Raw genomic sequence first — 16,070 nt, forward strand, 5'->3', positions numbered from 1 at the left:
TTTTGAAAATAAAATCGAAAATCTGTTACAACCATTAAAGCTCAATTTTGAATTTTAGAAAAGAAAGAAATGTCTGAAAGGAAAATGTGAATAAATCAAATAGTTGACAAATAATTGCAAGTAAAAACATTTAGGTTACAATAATAGAATTAATCAACTAACAAACAGTGCATGCAACAAGCTAAAACAAAAATGCAAGCAAGACAGTTTAACACTTTACCTGACTGCAACATTACCTTTAACCTGCAACTTTAATATATGAATGTGGAAGATTCCCATGCACCCTAAATCTAAAATCAAATGGCACCTTGACACTAATCGGTCCCGACTCTGTCACCTGTTGTTATTGGTCGGGAGAGTGGTGGTCTGGGTGTCATGTAATTTTAGAGGCACAGGTTGGCAACGGTAGGTGGTAGGTGGTAAGTAGTAGGTAGTGGTGTGTGGTTTCGCGGAGGTTTACCTCGTGCGGGTAGGACATCGGGTAGTCGCTGACGGACTGGCGCCGCGAGGACGGCACGTTGGGCGCGGACGCGCGGCGGAGCGACACGGCGTGGCGCATGTCCGTCTTGAACGCCGTCGACAGCAGCTGCTCCCACGCGACACATACGTAAGCTCGCACGCAACTCGTATACGGTACACGTTGACTTTACTTCTCAACTGGACTTTCTAACTTTGAGACTCACTTTATCTTTGTTTTTCACTTCGATTGTTATTTCAAGTTATGTACTGTATGAAATGTAGTGAATTTTAATTCATGACTATGGTTATCGCGACTTTTAAAATTAGTCACTGCGATATAAATACTTCTACAGCATACGCGTTGACTGTTTATTAATTGACTTAAGATATCCACGATGTAAATAGTGGATCCGCAAGCTCTACCAGTCATGTTACTACTTGATAAAGTCAAAAAGCACTTCGTTCCCGTTTTGTATGTTCCATTCTTGTGGTAGTTACTCGTATGACGATGTAGTGCTTAACGAAGTGATTGTAAATGTAATGCTATGTTATTTAAACAACATTAACAACGTGTGCCGATCCGAGTAGCGTGGCGGTGCAATAATTATTACCAGCGTTGAGGTTAGTCACCGTAAAGCTGAGTTGGCATAATGTGAACTACAAAACTCGTCCCTGATATTTCTATACTAAGACGGCCAGCTTGACATTCCGTTTTATCTAAACAAATATCCAGGGGAAGCGTACATGCGGGAACACCCAAGACGCACTTAACAATGTCAAATCACCAATATAAACGTCTAATTTACTGTATGTTTAAACATGCTCACTAAATCAAATGCCAACTACACCATAATGAAACATTGCCTGTCTCAGTATCCTGTTTAATTTTCGGTTCGGTCTGGTGTTCCCATAATTTTGCATTTTGAGCGTGGCTATTTCGACGCTACGAAAAAATCCAAAGGTTCACTATAAGCACTTGTTCGTGCATTGTGATAGTATGACAAATAAGCACGAATACTGATGACAATGTTCTCATATATAACACATCACCGACAAATTACGACGTGCCCACAAGTACCCCGACACCCACAAATCCCAACAGATATACAGGGTGACTTTGAGATGTATTTCTATTAAAACTCAACATTTTATTGAGATTAAATCTTGTCTGGTGCTAAATAATTGTTTTCTTTTTTACATTTATGTATCAATGAAATAGGAAAAAACAATAAACAAACGTATCTACTATTACCTCCAACGTTCAAGACAAATATCAGTAGATTTTCATGCAAGATACGTACTCCAGACAACTTAAATAATTCAAAGTCAGCCTGTATACAATAACCCACAAGATGGTGTAAACACATGACGACACGTGACATTTTACTTTAGAAAACAAAAAGAATTAAGAATTTGATTGTCTTTGTTACACAATCTTGCGTATCCCATGTTAGAACATTGTAGTATAAAAGTGCGTACCTTGCCAATGCCCATTTCTTTCCTGGCCGGTGCATCTTCGTCAGAGCTGGACTCATCGTCCTTCATATGAACCTCCGTGTCGTCAAATTCATCAAACATGTAGTAGTCTCCCGACCGTACAGCTGTAAAGCGCAAATATTGTATTAGGAATTTTGTTTTAAAGTCTACGGAATAGGCGTACCCAAAAAAGCTTATGATTTTGTTTTGTTTAAGCAACGTTAATATGTTGATATTATTTGTAGTATATTATAAATAAGCGATATAAAAGAAATATAACTGTATATTTAGACAGAGAAGATAATAATATAATAGGTATGATGGGTTTTTTAGTTACGCCTATTAAATATAACATCAAGCAGTTTCTTTTCTTGTTTAAGTTATTTATAAAGCTTCTGTGACGTGTTTTGTTGCATGCATTAAATCAATATCTAGAGTTGCAGATACTCAAATAAAAATATTTATAAACGTGTCATTCCAATAATAAAATAAAATCTACAAAATATTTTAATTGTGTAAGAAGACTGTAAAATATTATGACTAATAAATAATAAACAATAGTTCAACAAATACTAACAGAAATAATGTTTCACATCTGCTGATTAATATCATTTATAGTTTAATCTTTACATGATATTACTCAGCAATTATAAAACAAAAGTGGCTTATAACTAAATACAAATACCACATACACACAGTGAACATGCAAAGCTCAATGTTAGATGAACAGACATACGGCAGTTAACATGCAGACATTTGACTATGGCATCCACAGGCGCGCAAACACATATAAAGCCGACTGACCGGCGCATTCTGTCTTAAGTTTCATATATACAACGTTCACTTTTGTTACAAAATGTACATTTTCCAATAAAAACACAAGTAAGACAGTCCCCGCCATTGCGATGCAGTTTGCCTAAATACCATCACCGACAAGCGGAGGAAGGGTTAGTAACGCTTTACGAATTCTTAAGGAGCCTTGTTTATGGAACTTTACCCCTCTGATGTGTCTTCGGCGGCCTATAATACGTCGGTCTGCCCCACACTACAAGAGAAAAGCATTACTGAACAGCAGCTCGCACACCGTCACAATATTATTGGGGAACTCACCACTTACACAGGTATTAATACTCAAACTAAGCTGTTATAAACCAACTTCATCAGGAAATTATTAATAAAGCGAGACTATATTTTGGTAGTTACAGTGAACTTCGTAGCTGGTCACATTTGTATAAATTCGATGATAAACCTTCGATAATGTAGTTTCATTCCAAATGATGATTTTGAGAAGAGGCACACTATTGATATAATGATCCACGAAATATCGGCACTGCTCTCTTCGGAATCAAAATGCGTCTATTAAAACAATAGTCAAATGATTTTGAAAAAGAAATTTGTGAATGTAGATAGATGACTATTTAAGAGTCACCTATCTACACGATGTTTTTATAATTTTTGTTCAAGTTCAAAGGACCAGCGCACAGTGATAGAACAAAATAACAAACACCTCCCACACCGGCCCGATTTCGGTATATCTTTACCTTCGTGTCTTTTTGTGTACACTCGACGCCTACGCACAGGGCTTGACCCAGTTCCTATATAAAAAAATATAAAAACAAAATTTTAAGACATCATCATAAAAAATATGTTGCTATACAATATGTACACAGTGAAACACACCGTGTAAATTACACAATCGTGACATTATCACACTCACGGAGAGAGTATAACGCAAGCCTCGACATTTAGGATAATCTAGTGTCAACGTGGTCGGGAAAATAAAATAACTTTTAACATAAAACGAGCATCGTTCGAGTTATTTACAATAATATAATATTATTTACACAATAATATAACGGCATAGGGAGGGAAACACATCGCATATCCGAAGGATAAAATTACACGTGTGATGCGAGTGCGGCTCGGCGCGGCTGGAGTGCGACACGATGGAGGTGCGCTGCAGCACGCTGGGGCTGGCCACGGTGTGGCGGCGGCGGATGGGCGGCGGCGAGAACACCGGGTACGACTCCTCCGGGCTCGGCGCGCGCGCCAGCAGCTCGGACGACGGCGGCGACTCGAACGAGATGCGGCGCGGCTCCAGGTACGCGTCCAGCGACACCGTCATGAGCGCCGACGACGGCGACGGCGGGCCGCCCGCCGACACCGGGCCCGCCGGCGCCGGCAGCGCGGGCAGCAGCGGCAGCGCGGCGGGCGGCGCGCGGCGCTGCGGCGTGCTGGGCGCCGACGGCTCGCTCAGCGGCGTGTGGAAGCCGCGCGGCGACGCCGGGCTGTCGGGCGTGTGGTAGCCCCGGGACGCTTCCGAGTCCCCGCGCACTAGCGGAACCTGCTCGGACTCACCGGCTACGGTCTCTTCGTCCTCCTCTACTCCGGGATGCGCAAGGTATAAATGTTCACTAAATATTACTAATTATTCTAGGCGACTCCCCTACTTACTCTGAGCATACACTCTGCGACGCTTCTTTTTAGTCGATGATGTTATCGACCCATTAATCCATTATAGTATGAATAATTCGGACGTTTCCTACACGATGGTTTTATTTAAGAACTCAGCACATACTAATGAACAGATTTAGGGTAGTTTGAGAAATATAAATGTTTCAAGAGTATCTTTTAGTAGGCTATTTCGATTGAAAGTCGAATCAATATTTGTTAACTCACCCGCGTCGTGATGTACCGGTTCGTGGTCAGCCTTCGTCAGTGCGCCCTGTATCTTCTTCTGGTTAGCTTTGATCCTCTCCATCTTTACTTTGATCTTCTCTAGAATCTTAACTTCCTGTTCCTCCTGCACCTTCATCTGCTTCTGCCGAAGCTCCTCTATCAGTTCTGCACCCCTACAATTATCGGTATTGACATTTATACGTGTTTAATGACATAATATATTAGCATATAAAATGCGGTGCATTATAATTTGACGAACACAGATACAAATATTATCGCTGCAATCATTAATATATTGACGATTAGAAATTTGGGCAACTTTTGGCGCATATACAGTAACTACTAGGTGTATTTTATTTGAGTGAATATTTTTGTTAAGTGTGCTTATGATTTGGTCTACTTAAAGTCGATTATTATCAATTAGGAAAATATTCGCCATTCATTTAAAGAGAAGAGTTCTATGATTGATATCAATAATTTGTTACCTGGATGCCAGTATGGTTGTAGCTTTACTTTCATCAATGACTCTATAGAAGTAGTAGCTATGGAAGAGGCGTCGCTGTAATATAAGGAACGCGAAACAAACGCCGTCCCACGCCAGACCTATGTCTTCTTGAGGAACAGAGCACGTCGCGTCCTAGAATAAATGTTACAAAATGTCTCATTAACAAATTACTAATTTACTAAATCATCATGTTGGGTTTGCGAATGATGAACAATTTTGATTTATTATTTAATGAATGCCGTAAACAAAGTAAAAAAAATAAAAGAGTCATGTCCCACCATCAAATGTATAATTAATTTAGAATCCGGCTGATTAAAGTGTGGACGTAGAAACCAATCTTTTGTAAATCTTATGAATATCGAATAGAGTCCGATGTTTTTATTTATATGTAAATGTTCTTGAGTTTAAGCTCACTAACTACCGTGTTTGTTCGCTGAAAAGCATACAATGAAGAATAAAAACTATAATAATTACGTGTTATAATGCAGTATTCAGTGAGGTCTATCAGTACATTTACTTATAAGCAATACGGTTGGTGGATAACTTCAGAATCTAAAAAGTGTATTTCGATGAAATACTGACGAGCTGTATGATAAAAGTGAAGACAGGTTACGCGTTCAATTTGACAACAATATAATAGTATATTTTAATCATATTTTTTTAGAAAGACATATTTTTTGCTTAGTTCGTATGAATTTTGAAGAAATTTTCACGAATCAAGACTCGGGAACTATTTGTTTGGGAATAATCAGGGTTACGTTTAATATGCAGTGCCAATAAATATCTTAGACAATGAGAAATTAAACGTCTAACCATCGCCTAAAACTGTTTTTTTTTGTTTTTGAGCAGTTGTCATATTGTTTACTGAAAAGTAATGGTTTAGAAATAGCTATGTAGAATGTAGAAGCCGCTACATAGTGCTTTTGTAATAGAATTAGTCATAGGCACTATCCTAGTAGAAATACTTAAGGCAAACCTAACTACATAGAAGTACATAGTAAAAGTGATCATTATTTGAATACATGACTATCATTTACTTTATTTCCCCAGCCACGGAGACCGAACATCTGAAAAAAGTATTAGAGATAGACAAAGGCAGTTGAAGCACATTGAGAGTAAGTATAATAAGAATTGAATCACATGCAAAAGTAGTAGATAATATACCTCAATTCTAAAGCAGTTACTTAAGTAAATCCTGAAGCCTAACGAATTTCGAATTTATGCTCTATAAGATTATATGTAGTTACGGATTTCTTACATCAGGTAATGGAAAGCAAGCAGCTTCTAATTTACACTCTCCTTATACATTACGCTCGGCCCAGGAATGCTCGAATACTTGCAACGGCCTTAATCTCTCAAGTCGTGTTTTTATATTATTGCCTACTGTTTAGCGCCCCTTAAGAACTCTTAGTAACACATAACACAATAATCGTTTGTACCTTATCGTATTGCATCTTGAGGAACCTGGCGATGTTCCCGCCGGCGAACTTGTCGACGCAGCCTATACCTAGCAGCTGTACGAGCCAGCACGCGTGTTCCTGCATCAGCGCGGAGAACAAACAACCTGGGATCTGCAACAGTGTCTTCACCACTACCACTGACACGTTGTAGCGAAGCAACCATGACCACCTACAAGCAAATATGAAGTGGTAAAGAGTCATATGATTCCTATTCGTATAAAGGTTTCCGTTTGTCAATTAACACGCCACTTTTCGGACAAATTTACTTTTACTTTAAAACCCGGCTATTTATAAACAACTGTTTCAACGTTTGATTTCTTTAAAAACACTACAGCAGTTACTTTTGTAGGCAGAAATAAGCCTTTATAGATTACTTACCACATGAGGATAGCTTTCTTAGGTCGCAAGTAGAAATCAGTTCCTTGCCAGAGGAATATGAAGGATCCGATGAGGTATCCCATAGAGAACAAGTTGACACGGTTGGTGCCCGTCATGAACATAATGGCCAGCGTCACCCACAACATTCCTAGGAACACCATGCGCTTGACCACGTCCAGCCAAGACCTGTCACCAACATAAATAAAAAAAGAAATATGAACTGATAACTGCACGCATTTTTTAGGGCATAGGCAAATAGAAATACGTAGACCGGCCCGAGTGCCCGTTCAAGACGTGTGATTGACTTATTCTCACAGAAACCACACCCTATAGCTGCGTGCAACTGCTACATTAGATGCGGACACGCACGAGCTTTAAAACCAAGTTCGAAATCAATTATTATTAGTACTAAGAAATAGAAGGGATTTAATCATACCCAACATATCCAAGGAAATCGGGTACTGGATTGACAAAGTTGGGCGTCTCCCAGTCCTTGCCGATGTTCTCGCTGTTACAACCGCCCGCGTATGTGTCGGGCTGCGAGGCCTCGATGCGGAACACGCGCAGCTGGCGCGTGGCGAACATCAGCAGGAAGTAGTCGAAGATCAGCTTGGACGCGTGCGGCGGTTGTACCGCGTACGGCAGGAACAACCATGTGCGGATGTGCTTTGTTTGCTGCAAATATTTCGTATTGATTTATCCTACTGGTTTATTTTGTTATTATATCAAATATGATATGTTTGAACTTTTTTTGTTAAAAAAGACAACTTCCGCACTGAGGATTGCTCTTGTATCGTGTGGACTTTTACAAACATACAAACAACGGACACAAAGTGCAACGAGACCCGAAAGAATCATTTGTAGATCGCACAAATAATTGACATTAAAGTGACGAGACTATTTTTGATTTTGATAACTTTTAAGTTACATATTGTTTTTAAAGTTAGTCAACTGTACTTTTATTTTTAACTGTCATTGTTAAGAGTACCTCATCGTCGTCTTCCCAGGGGTAGCGCACGCAGAACTGCGGCAGGAAGCCGACGGCGATCATGTACTGCACGGGGATGAGGAAGGTGATGCAGGCCGTGAAGGCGGGCCACAGGCGCGCCTGGCGCTTGCGCTTGAGCGTGACGAGCGCCAGCAGCCAGCCCGCGTACAGCACCGCGTACACGTCCATGCGCGACCCGATCACGCCCATCAGGCACATCAACGTTATCTGACACCACAACATTCGTTATAGCAATGTTAGACCCACGAAAAAGGGGAGGGGCTTATTGCCATTTACCAAACTCCAAGCCGGAGTTTAGAAATATTGTAATAATCATGGGAGGTCTGTGAAGTCATGGAATTACAAAAGACTACTTTGTTATGGTCTATGGCCGTTATGTTATCATAAAAGTCGAGAGTTCCAAACAACACATTTAGGAAAAAAAATTCAGTACGCGTTACCACTTACTTCGACACCAAATTTGTAAAAACCATAATTGACCAAATATTTGATACAATGCATGATATCGATGTCTGCTTCTTTGCGGGTTATGTCCGGAAACATTATCTTCTCCTTGTGTCTGCCTGGAATACTGGTTCTGAAACAGAAAAAAGGGCAACGAAACATTTTAATTCAGAACAAAGTAGATCTAAGTAATAAATTCGAAAAAACGATTACAAACCTCGTCTCTTGCCTATATTTGACTAGAAAATAGAATGTAAGGAGCGCTAGAAGACCGATATATCCTTTTAGTACGACAACAAGCGGCTTTGCTTTCGACGCCTTTTTGAATCCCAACCACTCCGCGTTGTTATAAACTGTCGAGTTTGCATCGGGATCGTCATCAACCTAGACAACATTAAAATATTAAAACAAAAAAAAACATTTCACGCAGTATTGTATCATTATATTTTATTTTAATAAGTACTTGATATATTTTTTCAATTTTCGTTTATTTCGTTTACCCTCATTAGTGTACACCTATTACAAACTATTAAAGTTGGGAAAAGCTTGTGCCTCCTAGCATAGGTAAATAGTAACTTAAATGGAGGTCCATATGTAAGAGTTAAGAGGCAATATAATCGATTAATCGAAATTAAAAGATGTTACTAACTTTTTTGTTCTGTTTTGTATTATTTTTTATTTGAAAAGTACTTACATCAGTGCAGTTAACTTCAAAAGTGGAATGTTTAATATAATCGATCTGGTAGACCATCTTAGCCATGAAGTAGGCGCTTATAAGTGTGGATATCAATAGTACGAAGAACCGTTGTTTGCTTGAATTCAACCACAGTGCTGGTGATATTATTACCATTATTGGAACATGCATTGCTGACACCTGAAACATTTAGAAATAATATATTAAAATTATTTATGACTAGCTGACCCGCGCAACTTCGCTTGCGTCACGTAAGAGAGAATGAGTCATCATTTTCCCCGTTTTTGTAACATTTTTCGTTACTACTCCGCTCCTAATGGTCGTAGCGTGATGATATATAGCCTATAGCCTTCAGAAATAATTTTTCAAATCGGACCAGTAGTTCCTGAGATTAGCGCGTTCAAACAAACAAACAAACAAACAAACAAACAAACAAACTCTTCAGCTTTATAATATTAGTATAGATAAACTTAGTGCAAGCTCTGATTCGTACAGTGCTCAGTTCTATTCACTCATAATATGTGTTTTCTTAATAGAGTAGTTGACTATCAGTCAAATCGGCAACTATATATATTATGATATTATGTCAAAAACACATTTTAGTAAAGAAATAAGTACGGCGTAGTAACGTCACAGTTTCCTGTTTTCGTTGGTATCCGCTAGTATCAAATAAGTACCTACCTAATAAAAGGTTTCAGTCTGTAGTAATTACAATTTCAAAATTATGTACGAAAAAAATACACAGCATTTCAAATGAATCTTTTACGTGTAGTTCAATTATTTTTCGTTAACGCAGTCAAGTACCCCATTGATTGAAAGTGAGAAAACACTGTACCAATGATATCAGTAAGACAGCAAATAAGTTATTTTCGTAGATGAGCATCGTATATATTTACTTACATTCATAACACAGAGTAGCATCAACGAAATGAACACGATCTTGATGAGGTGTATGTCTAAGAACTGGAACATTTTCTCGATCCATTCCAGTACAATTTGCTTGGACATGTTGAAGGCACGCACTATCAGCGTACGCAACGCGGTGGACGGCCGCTCTGTCGTTGAACGTGTCATATTCCTAGAGAGAAAAAAAAATACAAGTAAAAACAATTTAAGACAGTTATATTGTGACCAAATGTATAGAAGTGTATAATTGGAATTCATTTGGCGCAATAAACGAAGCGAGATTTTAAAGTATCCTGGAAATTTTATATTGCTGTAATAACATCACACGAAAGTTTTAAAACATAACGGAAAATTTATATAAGGACCTTTTTTTTTGATAAGACAGGAAATTAGTTAAGATGCGACTAGATTTAAGAGATATGGAAGAATATATTTAACAAAAAAGTTTAATGTGCCGGCTTACCTTGTCATAGGTTGTTTATTAACAAAGGACTCGTTGTCGATAGAGTTTTCAGCTTCTGTGATGCTGGCTGCTTCGAGTGAACGAGGCTGCCCATCTTCAGATGGTAGTGGTGGTAACTACAAGTGAAATAAATTTAATTTATTATGTTACATTAAATTGAACACAGTAAAACAGATCATCAACATTTTAGCATCAGAAACATATAAAAATTATAAAACTATACGCATGAATTAATATGTTTAGTGCTTTAAGGCAGAATCGTAGTCCCTTAATAAATCTAATGTCAAATTGTATGTTACTGCACAAGTATTTCTGTTGTGTACATACACTTATTGTAAATGTTACTCACATGAGTAACATTTACAATAAGTGTACGTTTTTCGTTGCCTCAAACTTACGTCATCTTTCATGGTGGACGCGCCAGCTTGACTGACTGCTTTGCTCTCTGGGTCTTGATTGTTTGACGTATTTGCTACACTGTTCGCTCTGCAACGAAATAGAAGAATAGGATATAGTATTTGTTTTAATATTACACGTTGTTACGGAGGATCCCTGCGATATGATACTTTTTTGTGAACAGTTTTAAAATACATTAAATCTAGATTTTTTTAAACTGTCAACTGAAAGATACTGATACTTTTTTTTTAAAATATCTTAAATGATTATCAGCAGATAATTACCAACCTTGTCTTAGGGTCCGACAGTGCCATAAAGTCTTTATGGAAGTAGTGGACCTGCATTATAGTGATGATGAGGAACAGAGTGGGCGTCAGGAGCTTCACGAACAAATCCGCCGGCGGGTACGGCTCCAAGCCCAAGTCATGTTGTCTGAAATAAACACACAGAATCAGTACGGCGACATCTATTATCTCTTCTATTTGATACGAGTTTTCAATTTTTTTCTTATATTAGCAAAGCAAACTATAGCGATTTTCAAATGTATATCGCTAAAAATCCTATCTAATTCTAATTGCCGAGTTTAGATCTTTAGAGAAGGGTCACAGTTTTTAATATACTTGGGTCATTACAAACGTCAAAAGTCTACGTCACGTACAATAAACTATGACGAACTTCGCACGTTTGTAATGGCCCGACTATAGTATAACTAGCACTGCGGTACTTTCACTAAAATACTTACAGTTTCTCATTGATCAGCAAATATTTCTCGATCATCCGCGAGAAGTTGTCGAACTGGTACACGTAGAGGAGTATAAGATTGATCATCGAGTAGATAATCACCACTATCCAGAACATGTACATTAAGCGACGCCACCAGTACCAACTTATCTGTGAACAAATCAGAACTTAAAGATCAGAAAAAAAGTGGAAATATTCCTAATGTACTATTGCCGCACATAACTGGCATAAATAAAAAGAAGAAAAGAGAAAGAATAAAAATGTATGTCCCCTGTTTGATCTGTTTTAAACTGGACATGTGTGTAGAATCAGACGAAGTACATAAGGTTTTAGGAAAAATGCTGATGCTATTAAAGTGGAACAGTATTACATATTGTGGCATATTTCAAAAAAGACTGCGACTTTCCCGATTCTCTGTAGGTAGTTTAGATATAATCAGCGAAAATATGCATTCATATACAATTTCTTAAACAACAATAAAATGTGTTATTTACCTGGAACATCAGTACAAATCCGAGGAATAAGAACATGTAAATGATCCGGAAGATGGTCATGCGCTCGCCGGTGATGCCGATGACGAACAGCATGATGACCACCACGTAGATCCAGTAGCGCGCCGCCGCCGCCCGCAGCATCTCGCCCAGCGCCACCAGCAACCGCGACCGGTTCTCCTCGCGTTGAGCTTCGATCACTACATACAAATACTTAGTAAGAAAAATAACTATTTATAAATAGTAATAAATGTATGGAAGATAAGTTGAAGAAAGTACAAAATAGGTAGAGTTTCTAAGAGAATTTTAAAAGTGATGTGTGATTTGGCTGTCTTATAATCACGCGAATGCGCCAAACGATACGAAAAAATTACGTTAGCGTAACGGAAAATAATTTTTTCTTCCATAATGACTAGTTACCACGGAAAGAATTGATAAAACATCGCTCCATGTCACGCGTCTTGTCTACAAACACGAGCAAAAATAGCAAGAACGAATTTAACAGTAATCCAAGCCGTCAGCGTGATAATAAGATCAGCTTTGAGTCTTTGTAAGAGAGTGCAACTACCATTATTCTCTATGTGATTATTGATTTCGATAAGAGTAAGTAATCTCGTGATATGATTCAATTTAAATGAAAGTAGTCGTGTCGAGTAATGGTTTTCCTTATCTGATTCCTATAATTGACTGAATATAATGTGTTATTAAAAATATGCCTGATTAAGAGTTGGTTGATCGTGTAGTGTATTGCAAAACCGTAGAAATATATAGAGTGAAAGCAGTCGTAGATAGAAATAGGTGTTACAAAAATAAATGTTTATTCTTACTGCCCGACACCAATCCTGTGCCAAGGAGGTGAAATACACAAAAAAAATTAAAAGCTTTTCTAACGAAAAAAAAGAAACATTCTGCATTAGAGCACTTGATAAAAAGATAATAATAATTTGTGTTCATGAGACTCAAGACTCTTGTTTTTTTTTATGACAGCCACTTAATAAACTACACTACAAAAACGCCTTGCTTGCACGTGTGTTACGTTCTCATAATCAAGTAATCACAATGAACCAGTGTATTTCTGTACCAAGCATGATTCCACCATAAAAAGGCTCTTTTATCGTGATCTACAATGGTTTGAGTCTGCTTGCAAGCTGTATTTATAGTAAGAACACAGACCTGCAGAGATTAACTGTCCGTTCCCTGCGGGAAAACGACTTTCATTAAGAGCCAATTGTATTCAAATCCACAAAACTTAATAAGCAAGGGTACACGTAAGTAAGTAGGGATTGTAGTTGTTTGTCTGGTCACTGACAATACAGGAAATGTAACTATACTCAGGCCATTTCAAAACGTGCGAACTAAGTCTTGTCATTTTATCGGAGTCTCTGGCTCGTACCTTCACATTGTCGCATACCTATGATTATTTTGATTATGACGTAGTTTGCTCGTTTGTAATGGCCTGAGTATAGAGTTTATTTAATTCGTATATCGTATAGCAATGTAATAAAGCGTGTCGGACCGCTAGCGGCGGTGGAGACGGTGAGCTGCAGCGGCGCGGCCATGTCGGTGATGACGGCGGACTGGCGGCGCTGGCGCAGGTCCTGCACGCGCTGGCGCAGCGTCACCCAGAACATGCACGTGAACAGCGACTTGATCAGCAGCGGCACGCACGGCTCGCCCTCCGCGCGCCCCAGCCCTATCTGACGGAGATTCACTTCCTGCAAAATATTACAAATATACTTTAACAATTTTCCTACCTTAATAGTGAAAAATTAAAACTGTATTTGTGTCAGATTACTACATCGGTAATAATTAAATAGCGTAATCAATGCCTCTAAGGAAAATTCTATTTATAAAACAAAACAAAAAAGGTGACTGTCAATTAACTTTAGATCTTCATAGCATGAAAAACTTATTTTCTCTAACAAAGATTGATTATATTATTGTCTTTTAAATTCCACAGAAACCATCCATTACTTTTCTATTATGATATTACTCACCGTTATATTAGAAGGCAATTCATATTCAGTGAGATTCATGCCGTATATGTACTGAGCAATGAGCAGCAGCATCGCATACAGTACGAGCACAGGACTAGTTTTCAACATGAAGGACCGTTGGTTCTGCCTGAGCCACACGATGTTGGCCCACATGAGGAACACGAAGGTCAACCACGAGTGGAACATTATACTCCATGCCATCATCGTTATTGTCGTCGCTATGTACGACGACCTGTATCATACGGAAATAATTAATTATTGTAATCACAGATTTAGATGCAAATATTGATTTATTTTACGAGTATTTTATAGAGCTTGTACCTGACTAGAACTTGGAAGAAGTCGACCACTGCCACTAGGATGTCATCCAATAAATTAGGCTCATCTTCTTCTAGGAACGACTCTGAAACACAAGGACGTGTTAGGACAAGCATCTACTGTTTGGAAACTTTCGACTTTTATATTAAACGAGCTATAATCTCGTGTGAAAGTCACACGTGTTAGGTATTATGATTGATAAAAAAACTAAAAAAATATAAATAAATTACCATCGTCGGCGACGACGACGGAGCCGGTGGAGTCTTGTCGCAGCGCCCTCGTGGCGGACGACGAGCGCACGCTCGAGCGACGCTTCGAAGGACTCGTCGTGCTCATCAACTGTACATTTATTATACAAGTTATAGGAAATAGCTTTATAAACACACTATAGAAATAAAAGTTTACTCAAAAAATTAGTTTTGACGAAAAAATCTAACAAGAATTTAATTTTTTATCTATTTATTTAGCTTCAACTCTGGCTGACAAATTAAATTTTCTCATTTAAATAAAGAAATAAATATCGCCTAAATCATATAATATACTAGCGGACCCGACGAACGTTGTCCTGTCTACACGTCTTGAATTTGAAAATTTTAAACTTTTTTTAATAATCTAAACCATTCACAGATCCCCTTGAACTCACACAAAAAAATTCATCAAAATCGGTTCAGTCCTTTAAGAGAAGTTCAGTGACATACACACTTACAGAAGAATTATATATATAAAGATTACACAGGCGTAAAAGTTTGATTGTTCGTCCTTCTTTCTTTTGAAAAGAGCTTAAATGATTGAATATAAATTTACAGGAAAATGGGTTATATCTCCAGAAAGAGCATAAGCTTTTTTGTAGTCGAAGCTACAGGTATAAGCTAGTTTAAAATACTTACAATAAGGAATCATCTCTGTCCTTATACATAAACATTCACTTAACATAATAAGTAAGTACATAAAATGTAAACACACAAACAAATACTGACATTAGTTTAAGTGAACGGCACACATAACAAGTAATGAATTTAAACTACGCCAAGTAGTTAAGTGCGATGATAAAGCGTTGAAAATGTTCACGTTACATGAATTCTAATTATTCCAGTTATAACATGGACCCTACGCTGTCCATACGAAGAAATAATCTATTACAGCCATATTATTGTAATTTATTATTTCTATATATGGACGAACATCAAGTTTCCCACAAACACAAATAAAATAAAACTGGGTACATACAGGAGCGGTCTCACCGGCGCCACCACGAACTGCTTGGGAATTTATGTATTTATATGCAACCTATAAAAGAACGAAAGTAGGTGGCAAAAACAAAATCAAACAATTTTAAAATTAATATTGAAATAATCAATATCCCGTCCAGTGTTTTATACCCAGCGCCCATGCTTTCGCCCCAGTGCTAATGTGTGAAAAACTATTGTAATTATCACAACTCATGCAAGTGCACAAATCTAAAATACTACTAGTAACTACTAAGAAAGCCAGTCTGTGATCTTATTGTTCTGAAAACTATTTACATACCTATACTGTACCTACACAAAATAATAGCACCTAAAATATACAAACAATATCTGATGCTGAACACGATGATGTTGTCTCGTTCAGAAAAATGCCTGATACAGGCTATCTTACATTCAGATCAGACATC

The 16,070-nt window shown here is 38.0% G+C and overlaps 1 protein-coding gene across 3 annotated transcripts in view; it reads right to left on the minus strand.

Annotated features, from left to right (window-relative positions):
- Positions 1 to 16,070, minus strand: part of Piezo (piezo type mechanosensitive ion channel component) — a 43,829-nt gene that overhangs the window by 11,152 nt on the left and 16,607 nt on the right. For 2 of the 3 annotated variants that reach the window (XM_076136451.1, XM_076136449.1), the window contains exons 9-31: positions 14,647 to 14,755; positions 14,420 to 14,501; positions 14,099 to 14,330; positions 13,618 to 13,816; positions 12,105 to 12,301; positions 11,612 to 11,760; positions 11,158 to 11,301; positions 10,872 to 10,959; positions 10,474 to 10,589; positions 10,005 to 10,182; positions 9,105 to 9,284; positions 8,628 to 8,794; positions 8,414 to 8,543; positions 7,946 to 8,173; positions 7,394 to 7,632; positions 6,958 to 7,143; positions 6,559 to 6,748; positions 5,100 to 5,251; positions 4,615 to 4,787; positions 3,477 to 3,530; positions 2,933 to 2,980; positions 1,939 to 2,060; positions 461 to 586 (exon numbers count right to left, since the gene is read on the minus strand). In XM_076136451.1, coding sequence (XP_075992566.1) covers positions 461 to 586; positions 1,939 to 2,060; positions 2,933 to 2,980; positions 3,477 to 3,530; positions 4,615 to 4,787; positions 5,100 to 5,251; positions 6,559 to 6,748; positions 6,958 to 7,143; positions 7,394 to 7,632; positions 7,946 to 8,173; positions 8,414 to 8,543; positions 8,628 to 8,794; positions 9,105 to 9,284; positions 10,005 to 10,182; positions 10,474 to 10,589; positions 10,872 to 10,959; positions 11,158 to 11,301; positions 11,612 to 11,760; positions 12,105 to 12,301; positions 13,618 to 13,816; positions 14,099 to 14,330; positions 14,420 to 14,501; positions 14,647 to 14,755 — 3,489 coding nt within the window. Of the gene's footprint in view, positions 1 to 460; positions 587 to 1,938; positions 2,061 to 2,932; positions 2,981 to 3,476; positions 3,531 to 4,614; positions 4,788 to 5,099; positions 5,252 to 6,156; positions 6,187 to 6,558; positions 6,749 to 6,957; positions 7,144 to 7,393; positions 7,633 to 7,945; positions 8,174 to 8,413; positions 8,544 to 8,627; positions 8,795 to 9,104; positions 9,285 to 10,004; positions 10,183 to 10,473; positions 10,590 to 10,871; positions 10,960 to 11,157; positions 11,302 to 11,611; positions 11,761 to 12,104; positions 12,302 to 13,617; positions 13,817 to 14,098; positions 14,331 to 14,419; positions 14,502 to 14,646; positions 14,756 to 15,643; positions 15,704 to 16,070 lie in introns of all 3 variants that reach the window. The other variant, XM_076136450.1, reaches the window with a different exon arrangement.

The sequence above is a fragment of the Anticarsia gemmatalis genome, chromosome 3 (genome assembly GCF_050436995.1).
Source record: "Anticarsia gemmatalis isolate Benzon Research Colony breed Stoneville strain chromosome 3, ilAntGemm2 primary, whole genome shotgun sequence".
NCBI classification, from domain to species: Eukaryota; Metazoa; Arthropoda; class Insecta; order Lepidoptera; family Erebidae; genus Anticarsia; species Anticarsia gemmatalis.